Genomic DNA, 17,405 nt, shown 5'->3' with positions numbered 1-17,405 from the left:
GGTGGGAAAGCAGCAGGGGAGGAGGCAACGCGGGTGTTGGGGTGAACGCTGCGCACCGGGCTGGGAGGAGTCGCAGGTCTGGTGTTTGGGTGACGAGCAGGTAGAGGAACTCCTCCTTGCTGAAGCTCCAGCGCCTGCCGCAGAGACAGGCAACCTGTCCGGTCCGTGCAGCACCCGCGCCGGCAGTAGAGAAGGTGGAGAGGCACTCTGAAGAGACTCTGCTTGGAGGACACTGACGAGGATATTACTCGGTTAGTGTGAGGGTTCAGAGAGCGAGTAGAGAAGAACACGAGTGCTGAGCAAGTGTAAAGCAGACAGTGATGTGAAAGGGACCCCTAGGCATTAGGAAAACACGGCAGATGTTGAGCAGGTGCGGAGGAGATGATGCACAGGCCCAGATGTGGACACTAAACAGATTCAGGTGCAGAAGCTGAGCAGATGCAAAGACAGAGACTGAGCAGACATGAACCCAAAGCAGATTGCAGATGCTGAGCACATGTAGGCAGAAGCAGTCATTTTGGTCTGTGCTTGGGATTCCTTGGGATTGGAAGTTGCAGTCATGCCACTATCCAGGGTGTTCTCCTGTGACTTAGTGCAGTTCTGGGGACATGACTGGAACACCAGCAGTTCTGGGGAGGAGCTGTGACTTGGTGTAGGCAGTGTCAAAATGCAGTTACTCTGCCAGGTTTATGTTAATCTTGACATATGATGAGCTGGAATAAGAGCTACAATGTGGTAAGGCAACAAATTTTACTTGATCTCTAGCAGACTGCACTCCATGTGGTCATGATTAGCTCGTAGCTCAGGAGACACCAAGACTCAAGGAACAGAAAGTGCACAGGGTATAGCAGCTTACCTGTATTTCAACATTTTTGACCTACTGAAGTGTCACTTGTGAAATTCTAAACATATGGGGAAACCAAGTGTCTGCAAAATAGTACAGCCATGCTACACACCCATGTGTTTTGGGGAAGGAAACTGAAAGCACAACAGCAGCAGGTGAAGTCAAAGGAGTGAATTTAGATACGATTGAGGGGAAAGAGAAATGAAAAAGTGATGCAGAATAAGGAACGGTGAGCATGGACTGTGGGTGGGGGAAAATGCCTATGTAAATGAATGATTCTGTCCCACATCCCCATAGGACACTGGAGCAGTGAGTTCAAAAGACTAAGCAGTGCTGAGATTAAATTTCTGGGAGTGGGTAATGTAGATGCCACAACTCAGAACTTTAGAATTTGGTCACACTGGGAGAGATTAGCTCCAGACATATCGTGGTGTCAAGCGCTCCTTTTGAAACCTGGGGAGTTTCGTTGCTTACACCATGGCTGAATTTGGCCCTGTGTCTTCAGAAGTGGCTGGTGTTCAACTTTCCCATGACTCTGTCACTGTGCCAGGCGGTGATCTCAGAGCATGCTCTGAGCTAAAGCCAGTCTCCTCTCGGGGGGGAGGGAGAGGGGAGGACCGCTCCGTTGAAGGAACTGCAAGGATGATACAGACAAGTCTGAAATGCGTGCACACTCACACGAACTGTTCTAGCTCCAGATTATTAGTCAAGCAGCTCATTGGCTCAGAGAAAGTCTCAGAGTCTGAAGGCTCAAAAGTGAGGAGAGCTGAGGAGCAAAAATAGGAAGTATATCCTTCTAGGAAGGACAGATATTCAGGACCAGGTTCCCCATCCCTTCTCTGAGCTGTTTGGTGACTCATGGAATAGTCTTCCTCCTGTGCCTCTCAGGCACATTGCCTGAATGATAAGGGACTTTGTTTCAGAGAATAATTCCCTTTTGACCAGCCGTTCACTTTAGGGATCTCCTAAAACTCATAGGGATCAGACCCCTTTAACTTGATTAGATTCAAACTTAGAGAGCATCTGCAACAGTCCTGCTCATGGCTTTTCGCTTACCTTCCTGAGGAAAAACACATGCCATTTTCCAAGGCAGCTTGAGACACAAGGCAATTAAAGTCATGGGTCACTGGGGCCAAGCATCTCTTTTCTCCAAACCTGCCACCTGCAGAGTTCCAGATGGATCAGTTTTTTTTTTTACCAAAGTTATGCAGCTTTGGCATGAAACACCTTGGTGATTCAGTGGTGTAATATAGATCAAGGCAATACCTGCTCACAGACAGCCTGCCTTTCCTTCTCATCAAACTTGAACTGCAGAGCCATCAGCCTTCCTGGGGCTGGCCAGAAACAGCAGGCATTTCTGCTGGATCGGCAGCATGTGGTGAACCTGAACCTTGTTGACAGCAGTGATAGGAAGATGGAAGCTCACAAAAAAACCTGATCCCTGTATCACATTATCCACACTGAGAGGCTACTGGTCTCATCATTTGTGCAGTGAACAGCTCTGGGCTACACAGTAATAGCAGGGTCTAGTTGTGAGGATGCATTCTGTCATATGAGACATAGCCTGGCATGGCTGCACAGGGTGTCACAGATTCACTGTGTCCAGGCTTGGTTGCTGCCACTGAGTGTTGTGGACTGGAAGAGCTTGCAAAAGTACTGTCAGCAGGCTTTGTTCTGTGCTGGTAGGTGAACATGTCTGGATTCCAGTGTGATTAACACACCTCAGCTGGGACTGGACCAAGTTTCCCGAAAAATCCCCTTGCTGCCTTTGCCTGTGACCTTGTGCAAAAAAAACTGCCTCAAAATTGTCAGTTTCCTGGGAATGAGACCTATATCCTGAACACCCTGCTATGAGAAGCAGGCTCCAGCCTCACAGTGGTTCAGAGTGAAACACAGGTCACAGCTCCATCTCCGCATCACTGAGGGCTTGTTCCCAGGGTACAAAGAGAACATGAAGCTTCATAGGGAAGGTAAGAGAGCTATTACTGTTTTCACTGGGAAGGTCTCCCAAGACCAGCACCCTAAAAGGGGAGTAAGTAGGTAGAAAGTAATGTGGGGACAGTAGGTGAAATACAGTAGATACAGTAATGTCTTGCCACCATGGCTGCCTAATTTAGCAAAAAATCTTAAGGAGATGATACACTCTAAATTATTTGTCTCTCATCTGCACTGTGCTGTAGGACCAGATCTGCAGTCTCTAAACAGATTGTCACATAAAGCACGACTGTTGGAAACATCCTGAGCTTGACTGACCACTGGTCTGATGTAAAAAGGCATTTCTGATGATTTTTGAGACACTCCTTGTCAGGGTTGACAGCAGGTCTGTTGGAAGGAAGACAGAGCTAAACAAGTCACTGTAACTCTGTAAATGCTGAATCATCATGGTGTGATGCAGGGCAGCCAATTGTGATGTATGTTTATGAAAAAACACCAATGGTAGTTTTAACATGTGTGTTATGCCAAGGGCTATAAGAGTCAGTATTCTGTTACAATAAAAGTTCTTTCTTCTCCTGTCTTGTTTCTTGGAACTAGACTGTCTGTGTATTTTCTTTTATTGACCACCACAACGATGACAACTCCTTATGGACAGGCAGGTCTGAAATGGAAGAGCATGTTGTTAATAGCGCTGTTAATAGGGCTAGGAGTGCAAGACAGCTTCAGGAAGTATTAAAACACAGTATCTGCCTAGGTCTAGGACACAAAATAGTTATCAGTGTTAGACTTCAGCTAGGAAGATGTCTTTGGTGTTTAATGAGAGCTTGGGTTTTCTTCTGGGCTTTTCTGTGGCATCAAACCTAGAACTGGTCACAGGTGGAATCCCCACAGCAGGTGTCTGTGTGTGGCTTGGTGTATTCTGCACTGCAGGGATGTTGGGCTGAGCATACCAGCTCATGGCTGCAGTGGGGTTTGGTCTCCTGGCATTAGTGAACAGCCATCTCTTCAATAACAGCCAGAGACTTTCCCCTATGGGAGAGTTGTTCTTTTCTGTAGCACTAATGACAAAACCTCCTCCAGTTAAAGCCCAGTGTGAGCATGTGGTCATTAGTTTATTGAGTAAAATTTCATCACCCTAAGAACACATCCTTGAAAACTGGCAGGCTCCTTCCTGCTTGCTGAATCCGAGTGTAGCTCAACAGGAAAACCTTCACCTTCATGGATGTGACTCTGGAAATGCATTCGTGTTGCTCACATCAGAATTTGGCACAGAAAGTGAATCTCTATGCTCTGTTGCTGTTTCACACTAGCCCATCTTCAGAAGCTGTTTCTCAGGGGGGATGATGGTGGTGTGAATAGAGAGGCCTGCAGAACTCTAGGAATGTAATTTGAAGGTTACTCCAGCTAGGGCTTCTTGTCTATTTGTCAGAGGCTGGAACTATGTCTGGGAACAGGTGATAAGTTTTTCTTTCTGTTTCTTTTTGTTTGTTTAGAAACAAATATCAGCTGATAGGAGCCCTGTGTTGCACTGGACAACAGTCAGAGGTCATATGAGAGGCTCTGTAGGGCTGCAAACAAACCTGCATGTGGGCGTAGAGCAGGAGCTGTTGTGTCTTGTCTGCAGGAAGCCTTCATGATGCTAGAGCCTTGAAGGCTAATCAGGTCAATAGGAAAGGAACAACAGCAACAACAAAGACTTCCACGAGACCAAAATGGTCCCATTGAAGAGCTTTATTTTCTCTTGAGGACTCTGGTCTGCACAGCTTTTACCTACTCTCTTTTGAAGCATATGTAAAATGGATTTTTGTGTTTAGCAGGCACACATGAAGGCAGAGGATTGCTGTGTTATTTACTGCCCATGTGTCTGATGTCCACAGGCCTAGCACTATTCATTAATTCATTCTCCAGGTCATGAGTGAGAGCTGATCTTAAAACCCAGTTCTTTCAGTACATATTGCATAGTTGCTGCCCTAAAGAGTCTTCCACGTCTCATGCTTTGTAGACATTGGCTGGCTTCCATTCTAGGAGACAGTGTCAAGGTTTGTAAAACTAAGATTCAACAGCAATCACCTCCTGTGTGGCTTCATGTCTCCATCATGAGCAGAATCACACCATCCTCATTGTTGGGAATAGGCCCCACTAACTGCAAGTGAAGTTGCCCCATTGTCTGGGCTGGGGTTGTCGTTTTGGATGCAGCTGACTCATTAGCATTAGCAATATTTGATGAGTAGTTAGGAGACAATAATAAATATACTGTGGTCGATCTCTACTGATTCTCTATCTTGTGGCATTAAAATAACAGTGGCAGTAGTGGGTATATTTGCAAAATGTTGCAATGTAGAGGAAATGTGAGTGAATTCATCCTGTGTTATCTTCATCTAGATAGCCATGCTTCACAGGTGGCAAGATGTTTCTGGAAAGCTCTACTGGAAAGCTCTTTTTCAAACAATATTTATTTGAGATCCTGTCCCACAGAGCTGTGGTTTTCAGTCTCTCTATTTCTTTCTCCTAGATGAGTTGGGCATTTGTCCAAAAGGTGTCACCTCCAACGTGTTCCGCTTTAACGTGTCTTCGGCAGAGAAGAACAGCACCAACTTATTCCGAGCTGAGTTTCGTGTGCTGCGTGTGCCCAACCCAAGCTCTAAACGCAGTGAGCAACGCATCGAGCTTTTCCAGGTGGGTATTGTTATTACCTTCCCCAGTGCCTGAGCCCAGAATAGCTTGTCTCCTTAATGGTTGCCTCAGTTGATATGTGCAGAGCCACAGAAGAGAGAGAGAAGAAATTGAATGCTGTAACCCAGGCTTCTTCCAGCATATGTAGTGATAGTCACCTTTCTACCCTTTTACAATGTGATGCTGTCCTTTTCCCACTCGTATTGGCTGTCTGCGTTGGGCATCCTGGCATGGTGCCCACTGCAGCTCTTTGCTGCACTGAGAAGGGGTTTGGAAGGGAAGCTCCTCACAAGTGGAGCAGCCCTGACCCTTCTGCCACATCTGCATGCATAGGTCCCTTGGCAGTTTTGTTCCTTTGGCTGTCACAGTACAATTGGTACTAATCCAATGGGTGGAGCTCTCTGTCTTGTCTCTGACTTACTAGAAAAGTAGTGCTTGCTTTCAATGTTCCCTTCAGCAGCAGCTCCTCAGGGACACAGTTCATGTCACTGTTAATCCAGGTACTTATCTGGAGTTTGCTTTGAATTTATGGACTCCTATGGCAGAATAAGGTCTGGTTCAGGCTTGGAAGTGGTCTTAGGCCAGAGCGGACCACCCAACTAATGGTATAGTTTAGCATTCGGGCAGCACATTCCCGCAGGCTCGTGTCTGTCCACTTTGCTGTAAGAGTGCCTCTAAAATTGCCCTGTGGGTGCTCTTGAGGACTTCCTGGAAGCTTCAAAGGTCAGAACAATTCTCTACCAGATGACACAACTGACAAGGAGGCGATCTCAGAGCTTCTCTGTAAGTTCAGTGCTCTGTGGAGTCAACCTGGTGTCCCGCAGAACAGGCTGCAGTTGTCTGGAAATAGGAAGAGATGTCAGAACAGAGGGAGAGGTCTCCAAACGATCAGCCCTGGTGTGTTTTGATAGAAGTTGAAGAGAGTAGAAAACTTGAAAACACCACAGTGAGGACTCAGTAAATAGGCTTGCTGGGCAAGGGATCTGTGGCCAGATGCTCTATTGTCCATTGCTGGTTCTACTCTGAAATCCAGATCCACATCCCACAGGTGTATACTGAAAGAAACCCACCCCTTAGATCAATGGCTGTATGCTTCTGCCTCTGGATGTGTGCCCCAAAACAATGCTGAATTGAGACAGGCTGCTTAGGACACAGAAATCAGGGTTGTGTAGTTCTCTGGACTTCAGGTTGATTTGAAGCATGTCCTTCTTACCTGTGCCAGGGTATTCCTGGTGTCTCACTTGCCAGGACCAACCTTCTGAATTAGTTTTTAGCACATGGAAGAAAAAGGCCTGAAGACTATCCCTTATTTATGCACGGCACTGGCTGATTTTTTCTACCACTCCTCCTGACACAGATCCTTCGTCCGGATGAGCACATAGCGAAGCAGCGGTACCTCAGTGGCAGGAATGTGCAGACACGGGGCTCCCCTGAGTGGCTGTCCTTTGATGTCACCGAGACTGTGCGTGAGTGGCTTCTGCACAGAGGTAGGGGTCTTAGCTGGACCGGGTGCCAAGGCATCCATAGAAATGTGGATCCATGTTGACAGGAGTATCTCTCTGCTCCCCTTGTTGCAGGAGCTTGGTTCACATAGAGGACAGCTTCTTTCAGTCTGAGAACAAGCCTTCCTCCAGAGAGCTTCCTCAGTGTGTGACGTTTGCTAGATTCCTAGCTCTGCCCTGGAGGCCCCACTGTGTAGCTCTGCCGGTTGAGTCAGAACTGGAGGAGGAAACTGTTTTCACTGAGAGATGCTGAAACTTCTTTTGGTTCAATTCTAAGCCCAGAGGGGACCCCTCTGCTTGTCTAGACTATAATCTGTAATACTTAGAAAATGAGGAATGCTCTGCTTTAATTTTCATGTGGATTAGAGCAAATATAGTAGGGGAAAAAGCAGCAAGGATCCTGGCTTATTTAGCTGTTTACAGCTTGTCAGGTATAAAGGTGAAGCTGACATACATAGAAACGTGGAGGCCTTAACACTGCAGAGAACATACCTCTGCCACCACTGGGCAGCCCAACAGATAGTTATGGGGCAGCTCCTAGCAAGAACACTGACCCCATTCACAGCTGGAGGATAAGGCATCATGACTCACAGCTGGACTGGCCTCACAGATAGAAGCTAGGTGCCACTGAAGACTGGAATGCAGGTACTGGCAAGCAGCCGCTCCCTGGAAGGGTAAGCTGTGGGCTTGCAGGCTTCTCCTATTTCAAGCAATCAAGTTGTGTCCTGATGGCTGGAGTTCAGGGCTGGAACTGCAGTGAGCTCTGGGTAGGCACACTAGCTGACAAGACATTAGAGAATATATATAGCGCTGAGGAAAAAAGGTGCTAGGCACCTTGTCAATGCCCCAGGGAGCCAGATGTTTTAATTCATGGCACAACATAAAAAAGGAGCTTTCATAAGAGTCTTGTGTTCCTTTAGTCAGGCCCACACAGCATGACTGGTCCGGGAAGTTATTATGAAAATAGACTTGCCTCTGGAAAGTCTGTGTGACTTAGACCGCTAGCAGTTCAACAAAACAGGAGGTTGCAGCTGCTGAGAAGAGTGCTTCCAATGAAATTACTTGTCCATATCCAACTCACTTATTTTCAGGTCTCTCCTTCAGACACTAGCCAGAAGCCAGATAATAGAGGTACCAAGGATGGCAAAACTGATTTAACAGACAACCACAAGCCAGCTATTCAAAATATTTTTTTTCCAGTGGAGCTCCCTGAAGCTCACAAAGTCAAAATTTACGCTGAATAGCCTAAAAAAATTGTAACCAGGAGCACTCTTCTTATCTGCCCAGAAAAGTTCCCTTTAACAAGAGCAAGGCTTTTGGCACAGGTGAAATTGGAGGATTTTGCTTTCTATTCTCCTTTCCAAAGCAGCTTCCATTCCTCAACTCTGATAGCATCCCTGACTTTGAAACTAGCCCACTGTCTAGGAATTAGCACAGTACATGTCCTCCGTGAGACTTCCTTGTGCCAGGAGCTGTTGCAGCTGAGAAAGACTGTGTCTCACAGAGTCGTCTTCTTTGCAGAGTCCAACCTTGGCCTGGAAATTAGCATACATTGTCCTTGCCATACTTTTCAGCCCAACGGGGACATCTTGGAGAGTTTGCATGAGGTCCTGGAGATCAAGTTCAAAGGTGATAAAGAGCTGGGTCAGGGGAGGCTGTTGGGGAAGTGAAAGCCTGGAGCATCTAAAGAAAAAAATTAGGTCTTGCTTTGCATATTTGAGCATTTTACACTGTGCAACATTTGTCTTAAAGCATACACATATGGGTTTGCATGTTCATTATACGGGCATATCCGCTATATACATAGGTTACAAAAGGAAGAAAGTAAGAGCAGGCTGGGTGGGCTTGCATGAGTGTCTGCAGAAAGGAATAATTTTGCATTACAGTGTCTCTCTGGGAAGTTCAGCTTGATGCCTTCTCAGGTTTCCACAGAGGCTCTGCTTTCCAGTTAGGGTGACTGAAACACACGGAAGTTAGGCATCCCGTGTGAGGTGGCTCAGAGAGTCAGTGGCTTGGCTGGCCTCAGAACTAGGAACCTCCTGGCTTGCAGCCCTGGGCAGCAGCCACTGGCCCCCACAGGCTCCATTTCTGAGGCTGTTCTGCCGAGTGCCAATTATCTGACATCTTCTTTAAACCATTCATCTTTCTGCCTGTCCTGGGACAAAAGCCAGGAGTGAGTGGGATGGATTAATGGCCCCACCAGCAGTTTGCAAATGGTAAAACAGGTGGCCCGTAAGCCTCTATTTCAGGCCTGCAGCAGTCAAATTCACCAGAAATAAAGGGGTCCCTGTGAGGGAAGAAGTCCCAGAGTAAGTGGACGTGGTGCCTGAATCCCTTTCACCTGGTTCAAGAGAGTGTTAAATGCATTGAAGTTTTGTTGCATCCTCCACTTCCATGTTGATTTCTTTTTTGTGAATCCTCTTCTTCTCTGAAGGCATTGACAGTGAGGATGACTATGGCCGTGGGGACTTGGGGCGCCTGAAGAAGCAGAAAGACTTGCATAATCCCCACCTCATCTTGATGATGTTACCCTCACATCGACTGGAGAGCCCAGTGTTGGGAGGCCAGAGAAAGAAACGGGCCCTGGATACCAACTACTGTTTCCGGTAAGTGGGAATCATGCCTGGATCCTATGCCTGAGGTGGGTAAGCCTGGTGAGACTCCATGCCTCTGGGAAAGGCAGAGCTCTTCCAAGGGGGTTGTGGGTCACCATGGTGCCAGAAGGGCCGCCTGAGGAGCACAGCTTGGCCAGCTATTCCTTGTGGTGTCCTAGAAGGGTCTGCTGGCCATTTCCGCAGAGTTGCAATGTGCTTCTGGCTGAGCCCCTGGCTCGAAGAGACTTGCAAGCACCTTCCTGGAGCCCAGTGTGGGCAGGGATCTGCCTCAGCCCCCTGTTGGTTGCTAGAGCAGCTGGGTGCTGCCTCTCTGGAGTGGTGGGCAAGCTGCCTGCCAGCAGGCACAAGCTGTGCCAGGCTGCTGAGCTGCCCCACTACCGCTTGCCTGTGCCGCTCCTCCGCACTTGGCACACGCAAACACCACGTCCCATTGGGCACTGCTGATACTAGTCCTTCTGCTTGGGAAGTTGCATCTTGCAGTCGCATGTAAGGCCCCCCTTTGCATTCACTGTGTTCCAATACTGTGTTTCAGGAACCTGGAGGAGAACTGCTGCGTGCGTCCTCTGTACATTGACTTCCGACAGGACCTTGGCTGGAAATGGGTCCATGAGCCCAAGGGCTACTTTGCTAACTTTTGTTCGGGCCCTTGCCCGTACCTCCGCAGCGCAGACACCACTCGCAGCACGGTACATCCATTATATTATCCTGTCAAGGCTTGTGGCTGTGGTTCCCCCTTCCTCCTTAAGTCTGATCAATATCTAGTCTCTTCAAAGCAGCAAAAGCAGTTCAGATCAATATTTGTAAAAACCATTTCAAGGAAACTGCAGAAAAAAGCCAAGGTGGTTCAGGGGGAAGAATGTGCTTCCTTTGGAGTCCATACTGAGTCCGAGCTTTCAGGCAAATGTTGAGGAGAAGGATGCTGTTGTCTCTTGGATAAGATGTGAAACAGCAGGACTGATGGTTTTAGGGTACTTATTTGGCAATGGCCATAGTATTAACTGAATTGTTCACATCAAATATCAATTCTGCCTAAATTTCTCCTGCTGTTTGCACTGGATAGAGGATTTCTCTATGTTCTATGCCAGGTTGTAATGGAAAACTGTTGTGCAATGGCACATGCATGCCATTTGCTACCACAGGGGCAGCTGTAGCCCAAAAGTGAAGGGAAATCCATGTCCCTGTCTAGAAGTGAATACAGCCATTCAGTAAGATCTCCTTTCTGCACAGGTATCCTTTCCAGTAGGATTTATACCTGACCTACAGCAGGGAGGAACCTATTAGGCAGTGAGATTTGTGAGTAAAAACTGGCAGAAAGCAATGTCTTTAGGTAATTTACACATAACCTGTCTTTAACATGAGTAGACTGGTCAGTCTTTGGGAAGAATACAATCTGAGCCTGGCTAGAGTGGAAGAAAATAAAAGCAACAGAAGAGCACAGGCATTGGAAAAGTATCAAGAAGAGAAGACAGACTAAGGATCAGTCAGTCCACTGCTGAAGCAGGAAAAGCCAGAGGAAAATCCTGTGCTGCTGTCCACAGAAGAGAAAAGGCAGCAATCCAGATAATGCAACAGCTCACTAGCAACTTAGCTTCAGATTTCACTAAAAGAATTACTGGAAAAAGTACTTTCAGCTGAAGAATGGATGACTAGGTAAAGGTGATATTGCAGAAAAGATGCTAACATTTTCTTGACAGCTTGAGAGTCTGCACAGCAGTAAGGTTCACTGAAGCTCAAGGACTAATATCAGTAGGAGCAGCTGATTTGTGGGAATGAAGGAGTGAACAGATGCTGGGCATTAAGCACAAGACAAAGCAAGGGAATGAACAGCTTTGAAAGGGTAGTGGGCATGTAGCTTTACCATCTGGTTGTCCTGAGAAGCTCTCTAGTAGATAACTGGCCAGAATCAGTGAGAGAAAGTAGATTTTAGAATGGTTCCTAATGTTCTGTTCTTGAGCAAGAGAGGAAACAATCAAGCATTAAGGTCAGTGAAGTGATCATAGAAACCTTTAGAACAATATAGCTGCTGACAGCTTGCCAGCACTAGGAAGAACATGGTGAAAAGACAACTTCTTACCAGTCTGTTTAACTTGCTGTTGAGTAGAGTAGCCCCAGAGCATGTGGTACAGCCAGGGGTACTTTGCTGGGTATCCCAGAGAATTTTTGCCACAACAACTGTGATTACATAGATCTGGATCATAGAACAGGATGTATCCTTAGCAATTCCCATCCCCGAAGACTGTAAAGTAGTTAAAATACAATGTGCCAGACCCTGTCGTTTATACCAGATAAGCACTAAAGAGACCACAGTAGAGCAGGTGAGATCATGTTTTGGTGCCACAACTCAAGAAGCTGTGTACTGCAGAGAAGTGGTCACCTCTGACAAGAAACATGGCAACTGTTTTGTATTGGTTACATGGCTGCAGTGTACAGTCATCTGTGGGCTGGGGCCAGCTGGGAGGAAGAATCCAGTGGGGTCCCACAGGACACACTCCTGGCTCCTGCATTGTAGTGTAATGACTTGGAGGATGGAGTGGAGGGGGAAGGCATCAGACAGTTCAAAGCTGGGAGGGAATTGTGGATACTTGAGAAGACTGGGATCCATCCAATGCTATCTGGAGATGTTGGTTGAAATAAGCAGCACTGATACTCTTTCTTCTGGTTTCTTCATAGAATCAAAAACAACGTGGCCCCAGGCTGGTTACACCCAGCCTTGTTAAAAGCAAAAATTGTGACATTCTGCTCTACCAAATTAGAGATGAAAGGAGACAACTACTTGTACTCCTTCAACCCTTAGGCATCAGTCACAGGCTATTACAGTTAAAAAACAAAGTCATAAAAGTCAGGCCAGGGCAGGTGAGACCCTTTAGAAGCAGGCCATGATCAGGAAGTGACAGGGCAGTATTCCTCAATTCAGGGAAATACCCTCTGATGAGCTTACTCCAAACATTTGGAGGCCTGTTGACTTTGCAGCCCCATCCTGTCCTCAACCAACTGAAACATATTCCTGACTTTGTCACCACATTTACTTTGTTTCTGCAGGTTCTGGGTTTATACAACACGCTGAACCCTGAGGCATCTGCTTCACCCTGCTGTGTGCCCCAGGACCTGGAGCCGCTCACTATCTTGTACTATGTTGGGAGGAACCCCAAAGTGGAGCAGCTCTCCAACATGGTGGTGAAATCCTGCAAATGCAGCTGAAAGGCCCCCTGGCCCACCCAAAGCCAAGAGAAAAACTGTCAGCACCCACTCTCCTGCTCCCAGGCTAACACAAAGAGAACTGGGGGTCAGAGACTACGCATGCTGAGGGCCAAGTGCCAAACCCTGTGGCTTAAAGTCTGACAGCCTTTGGGGATCTCTTCTGGAACACTTCTTGGTTGTCTTGGCAGTGCAGCGTTCCTTCTAGGAGTTACTTTGGTGACACAAAGGCCACTCTCCAAAATGGCTGGACAGTTGGTGCGGAAGTGGAGGATAAGGTGGAGCAACTGCTGTGTATTTGAATGCTGGGTGGTTGAGCTGGGAAAATGAGAATGAGAAAGCAGGTGCAAGGGGGAATGGAAATGGGGAGATGTTTTCTATTCTAGCTTTAGCTATCTTAAGACCTTAGCCCTCCCCACTGGCTTGAAGTACTAAGGCTTTCCCTGTAGGAGGAAACCTTGAAAGTTTCTTTAGAGAAGGAAAATGCACCAAGATGGGAAGTTGCTGAGAGAAGAAATGCTCAGAGATAAAGACTTTTGTTCCTCAGAGCTGTGATCCAAGAGTCCTGCAACTGAAACCATGTCTGCCAAACCTCTAAGTTCAGCTGACACATCCTGCCTGTTGGTTTCCACATGCAAACTGCAAGGCTCCCAGCCAGCGTACTGAGGGTGGGCAAATACAAGGAAAGAGGGTGCTGAGTCCATTTTCAGAGGGTCTGGTGTCTCCATCCAGCTCTTTCACCTTCCTGGATTTTCTAAGAGATGGTTTCGGGTGAGGGCAGGAGCAATATCTGGGGGTACCTGAATATTGGGCCCATTCATTCGTGATCTGACACACCCTGAGGACCTCTTGTCTGTTGTGGTTTGTGAGGTGCTTTGGGGTGGTCTGCACCTGTTCTGCATGATGACCTGAACATGACCCAGGTCTCACCTGCCAAGACTTAAAAAATAGTAATCTCAAAAACTTTGCAAAAAAATAAATATTTTGGGGGGAGATGCTAATTTTTTCACAAGCAAGTTGTTTGTTGGAGAGTTAGATGATTTGCTGTTTTTAAAGTGCTACCACTGTGGCATACTCAGTCTAAAATTTTTACGCTTTCCAAAATGTCTCCTCAAAAGAACAGACAGAATTTAGGTTGGCAAGAGAATCCCAAAATGGAAATTCCATGTTACCCGCAAACTGCGCCTTGTGTATATGTGCCCTGTCTCACCCTAGTCCTTCAGACATGTATATTACCTCTGGCATCTGCTTTTGATAGATTCATATAAAGCTCCCTTCAAATGTAAAACACTTCCAACAATACTGTTTAAATACCCAGGGTGGTGCAGCTGACAAATGCCCTATGTCCATTTGAACATATATGATCTGCCAGTATAGACCTGTACGTACAGGTGAATAACACACTGTTCCTCCTCATTTACCGTGAACATTCCAGATGCTCATAAAAAAGATTACACATGTTGCCCAGGCAGGAAATCAGTGTACTCTTTTAAATGGGCTTTTTCAGCCATTTCCCAGGGGTAAAATCTCTGGTGGTTGCATGCCACATGAGACTCAGAGGCTGTATCTGATTCCCCAAACTACAACTACTCAGTCATGTTCCAGAGACCACGGAGGCTCCTCCCTGTCCCCTCCCAATTCCTGGTCCCCAGCAACTGAGTGTAAAACGACACCTAGCTGGTTAATTGCTTGTGGCCAGGGCTCTCCAGAGTCAGCTCAGAATTCAGCTCTTCCATCAAGCCCTTCACAATAGTGGCTCCTTCCTAATACCTCATGTGAGGCTGCCATAACATGTAAACTCAAACATCTTAATAAACTGTAAACAACCCTTCCTGCACTATCACCAGCTGGCTAGAGGTTAGCAAGGGTGGGTCAGTGGAGGGAGCCTGCCAGCCTGTGTGACATTCTGGCTGGGGCACACATGCTCTGATAGAGGCGCTCCCCAGCACTTGGCTTTATCTCTTTCATCTCTCTGGGGCTCTCTGACCCATGTCATTGGTGTGATGATGAAAGGTGCAGCTCTGATCAGTCCTGCAGCACTACGGTATTGGCTGTGCCCTATACAGCTCTCCGTGCCCATGCTTCCCTGCCGCCTGCCAAGGAGGGAGCAAATTACAACTACACTGCCATGCTGATAGGCCAGAAATTTAGTGGCTTCCACGGGGGAGGGGGGTGTGTGTGTGGGGGAAATCCAGATGCCTATTGGCATAGGAATTCTCTCTGATCTCCTTTTAGTAGCAGCCCCTCAGGAGGTTTTGGTTTACAAGCTGCATTTTGGTCATTGTTCCTCCTGAGCCCTGGGCTGGCTCTGTTCCCCATCCACTTGAAGGGCTTCCTTGCTAGTAAACGGGGGGGGGGGGGGGGAAACCCCAAACAAAAGAGGAAGGGGAGCTGCAAAGGGTTGAGCTAGAACACTTGCACAGCTGGAAGTCCTACGTGGCACTTGGAACACATTGGAATCACCCACAGATTAAGCCTGGCAGCCCCTTGGGGTGGGTCTGTCTTACTGGCCCTTCTTCACTGCTGTTCCTCAGTGGCAGAAGAACCAAGCCTTTTGCCTCTTGGCAAAAGAAGCAAAATGGCAATCAGGGGAGAAGAGTCTTGGTGTGTCCAACCAGTGTGGACACAAGTACGCTCATGGGTACAGTAATCTTTGAAATCACACACATTTCAGTTACTGCTTCTCTGCCCAGCCTTCCATTTCCCTAGCAACATTTGAGAATTAGACTGGTAAGACAGGCTCCAGAATAATTTTCTTAAAATTAAAATAGCATTTTTAGGGGTGTTCTAGCTATAATTCAGCAACAAACTATACTAGCTACATCAGGTTTAATAACTGATTGAATACTCTCCTGGGTGCAGGCATACCAAAATGTTTCAGGACAATTGTGTGAGAAGGCAGAGGGCAGTTTTTTATATGCTGTTACTAGCTAGCAAATTGAAGAAGACAATGGGAAAGAAAAAGTGGGATCTTCATTGCCAACACTGAATACAGCTCTCAACAGTTCCCTTTTTGTTTGCAGAAACAAACAAAAGCTGATGAAAACAAGCCCAGCACACTTTGTCTCTTTAACAAAGATCAATGGTGAAAAAAACCTATTCTGTAGTGCCATAAGGCAGATCCTGCACAGATGATCAAACAACCATCTGTGTCGTCCCTGTTTCTCTGTGGCAAACTCTATTATAGCATGTAAAAGGCTTAAACCTTGCTTTTCAGGTTGTCATGTATTGTAGAGCTCAGATAGGAACACTGCTTCAGTGAGTACAGGAATGTACACTTACACTTCAGCAAAGAATAGTCTTTGCAGACTAAATGTGTCTTTGTTCCCCGTGTCTTTGTTCCCTGGGTTGGATGATCTCTGGCTATCTCACTGCATTTACATAAAGCACATCCCTGTTGTCACTGTGCGAACTGGAATATGCTGCTTTTTGTTTCACCTTTCCATAACCAACGTACGTCAATACACTCAATCAAAAAGATGAACTGTGCCCAAAAGTAATATAAGATACAGAGGACAAACATACTTGTCCACTACTCTGGCAACATCATAGCTCTGTTCTGCTCGGTCCTGTCTCACATCTCTCTGTTGTAGCTACCAAATTTTCATTTTCTCAGTTCACAGATCCTTACCTTTCTGTGTTGCTCTGAAGCTTTCCTTGCCTGTGACTAAAGTATCCTCATCAGAGCAACATACAGGTCTCCTGGCTCAAGACTACTGTGCAAATGAAATCACTACAGCCATCCCACAACAGAAGAGGATCCATTGCAATGTCTTAGGAGGCAGATGTCTTCAGTATGGTCTCAGGTCCAATGCAGGGCAGGTTCAGTATCACACGGTGACCAGGATGCAGCTCTAGGGCCAGCTCCATTGTGCAGAAAAGGCTTCTTGCCCACTCCAAGTGTTTTTAGTGGCACCCAAAACATCATATCTATAGTTCTGTCTTGTCTTCTCTAACAGGTGATTGAAAGGCAATGAAATCAACCAAGAAGGTAAAGTTTTCAATACATACAGAGTCAACAGCGCTCTATCTACATGCTTGCAAAACTATACTAATTTGTGCTTTTATGGATTGCCTATAAACAACATGAATTGTGGTTTAGAGTAACGGCAGCAATTTGGATATAGCACAAGGAGCAAAATCTGCCATCTAATTCTTTAAAGATAACATCTATTAAATTTTTACTTTTACATTCAAAATCACTAGAAAATATTGGTCAAAAGCTATATGAAATTATTATGTTTAGTAAAAGAAAACCTGGACTTTCAGATCTCTGCTTTACCAATATTTTCTTTTGTATACAGGAAGTTGTTTAAACTCTGGTTCAGTTTCAATGCAATTCCAGAAGTGAGAGATGGAAATAACTAAGCTCAGTGTCTCTTGTCCTTTTTTGAAGAGAGGCTTCAGATGCCCTGTACAAATGCAAGATCCTTTATCATGTAACAAGTCAATCTAGAAGAGATGAGACAGTTTACTCATTGGATAACAGATTGTCTTAGAAATGAATTCTGGTATAGCAACAAGAAATACAGCAAATGAAAATTGCTAATTAATTGTTGCCATTACCTAAATGATAGTAATGCATTTGAGATGCCACTAATGCCCATAATTTCATCAAGAATTATGGTACAGCACTTTGGA

At 46.3% G+C, this 17,405-nt stretch overlaps 1 protein-coding gene across 1 annotated transcript in view; it reads left to right on the top strand.

Moving 5' to 3' along the window:
* The window catches only part of TGFB3 (transforming growth factor beta 3), a 21,545-nt gene extending 7,493 nt beyond the window's left edge, over window positions 1–14,052 (top strand). Inside the window, exons 2-7 of the mRNA XM_029964133.1 lie at window positions 5,292–5,455; window positions 6,810–6,939; window positions 8,476–8,583; window positions 9,389–9,560; window positions 10,102–10,255; window positions 12,609–14,052. Coding sequence (XP_029819993.1) covers window positions 5,292–5,455; window positions 6,810–6,939; window positions 8,476–8,583; window positions 9,389–9,560; window positions 10,102–10,255; window positions 12,609–12,767 — 887 coding nt within the window. The 3' untranslated portion in view covers window positions 12,768–14,052. The remainder of the gene's footprint in view (window positions 1–5,291; window positions 5,456–6,809; window positions 6,940–8,475; window positions 8,584–9,388; window positions 9,561–10,101; window positions 10,256–12,608) is intronic.
* Window positions 14,053–17,405: the final 3,353 nt, after the last annotated feature.

This window comes from Manacus vitellinus, unplaced genomic scaffold (genome assembly GCF_001715985.3).
Source record: "Manacus vitellinus isolate BGI_N305 unplaced genomic scaffold, ASM171598v3 scaffold_6_pilon, whole genome shotgun sequence".
NCBI classification, from domain to species: Eukaryota; Metazoa; Chordata; class Aves; order Passeriformes; family Pipridae; genus Manacus; species Manacus vitellinus.
This window is presented reverse-complemented; position numbering and strand designations above follow the sequence as displayed.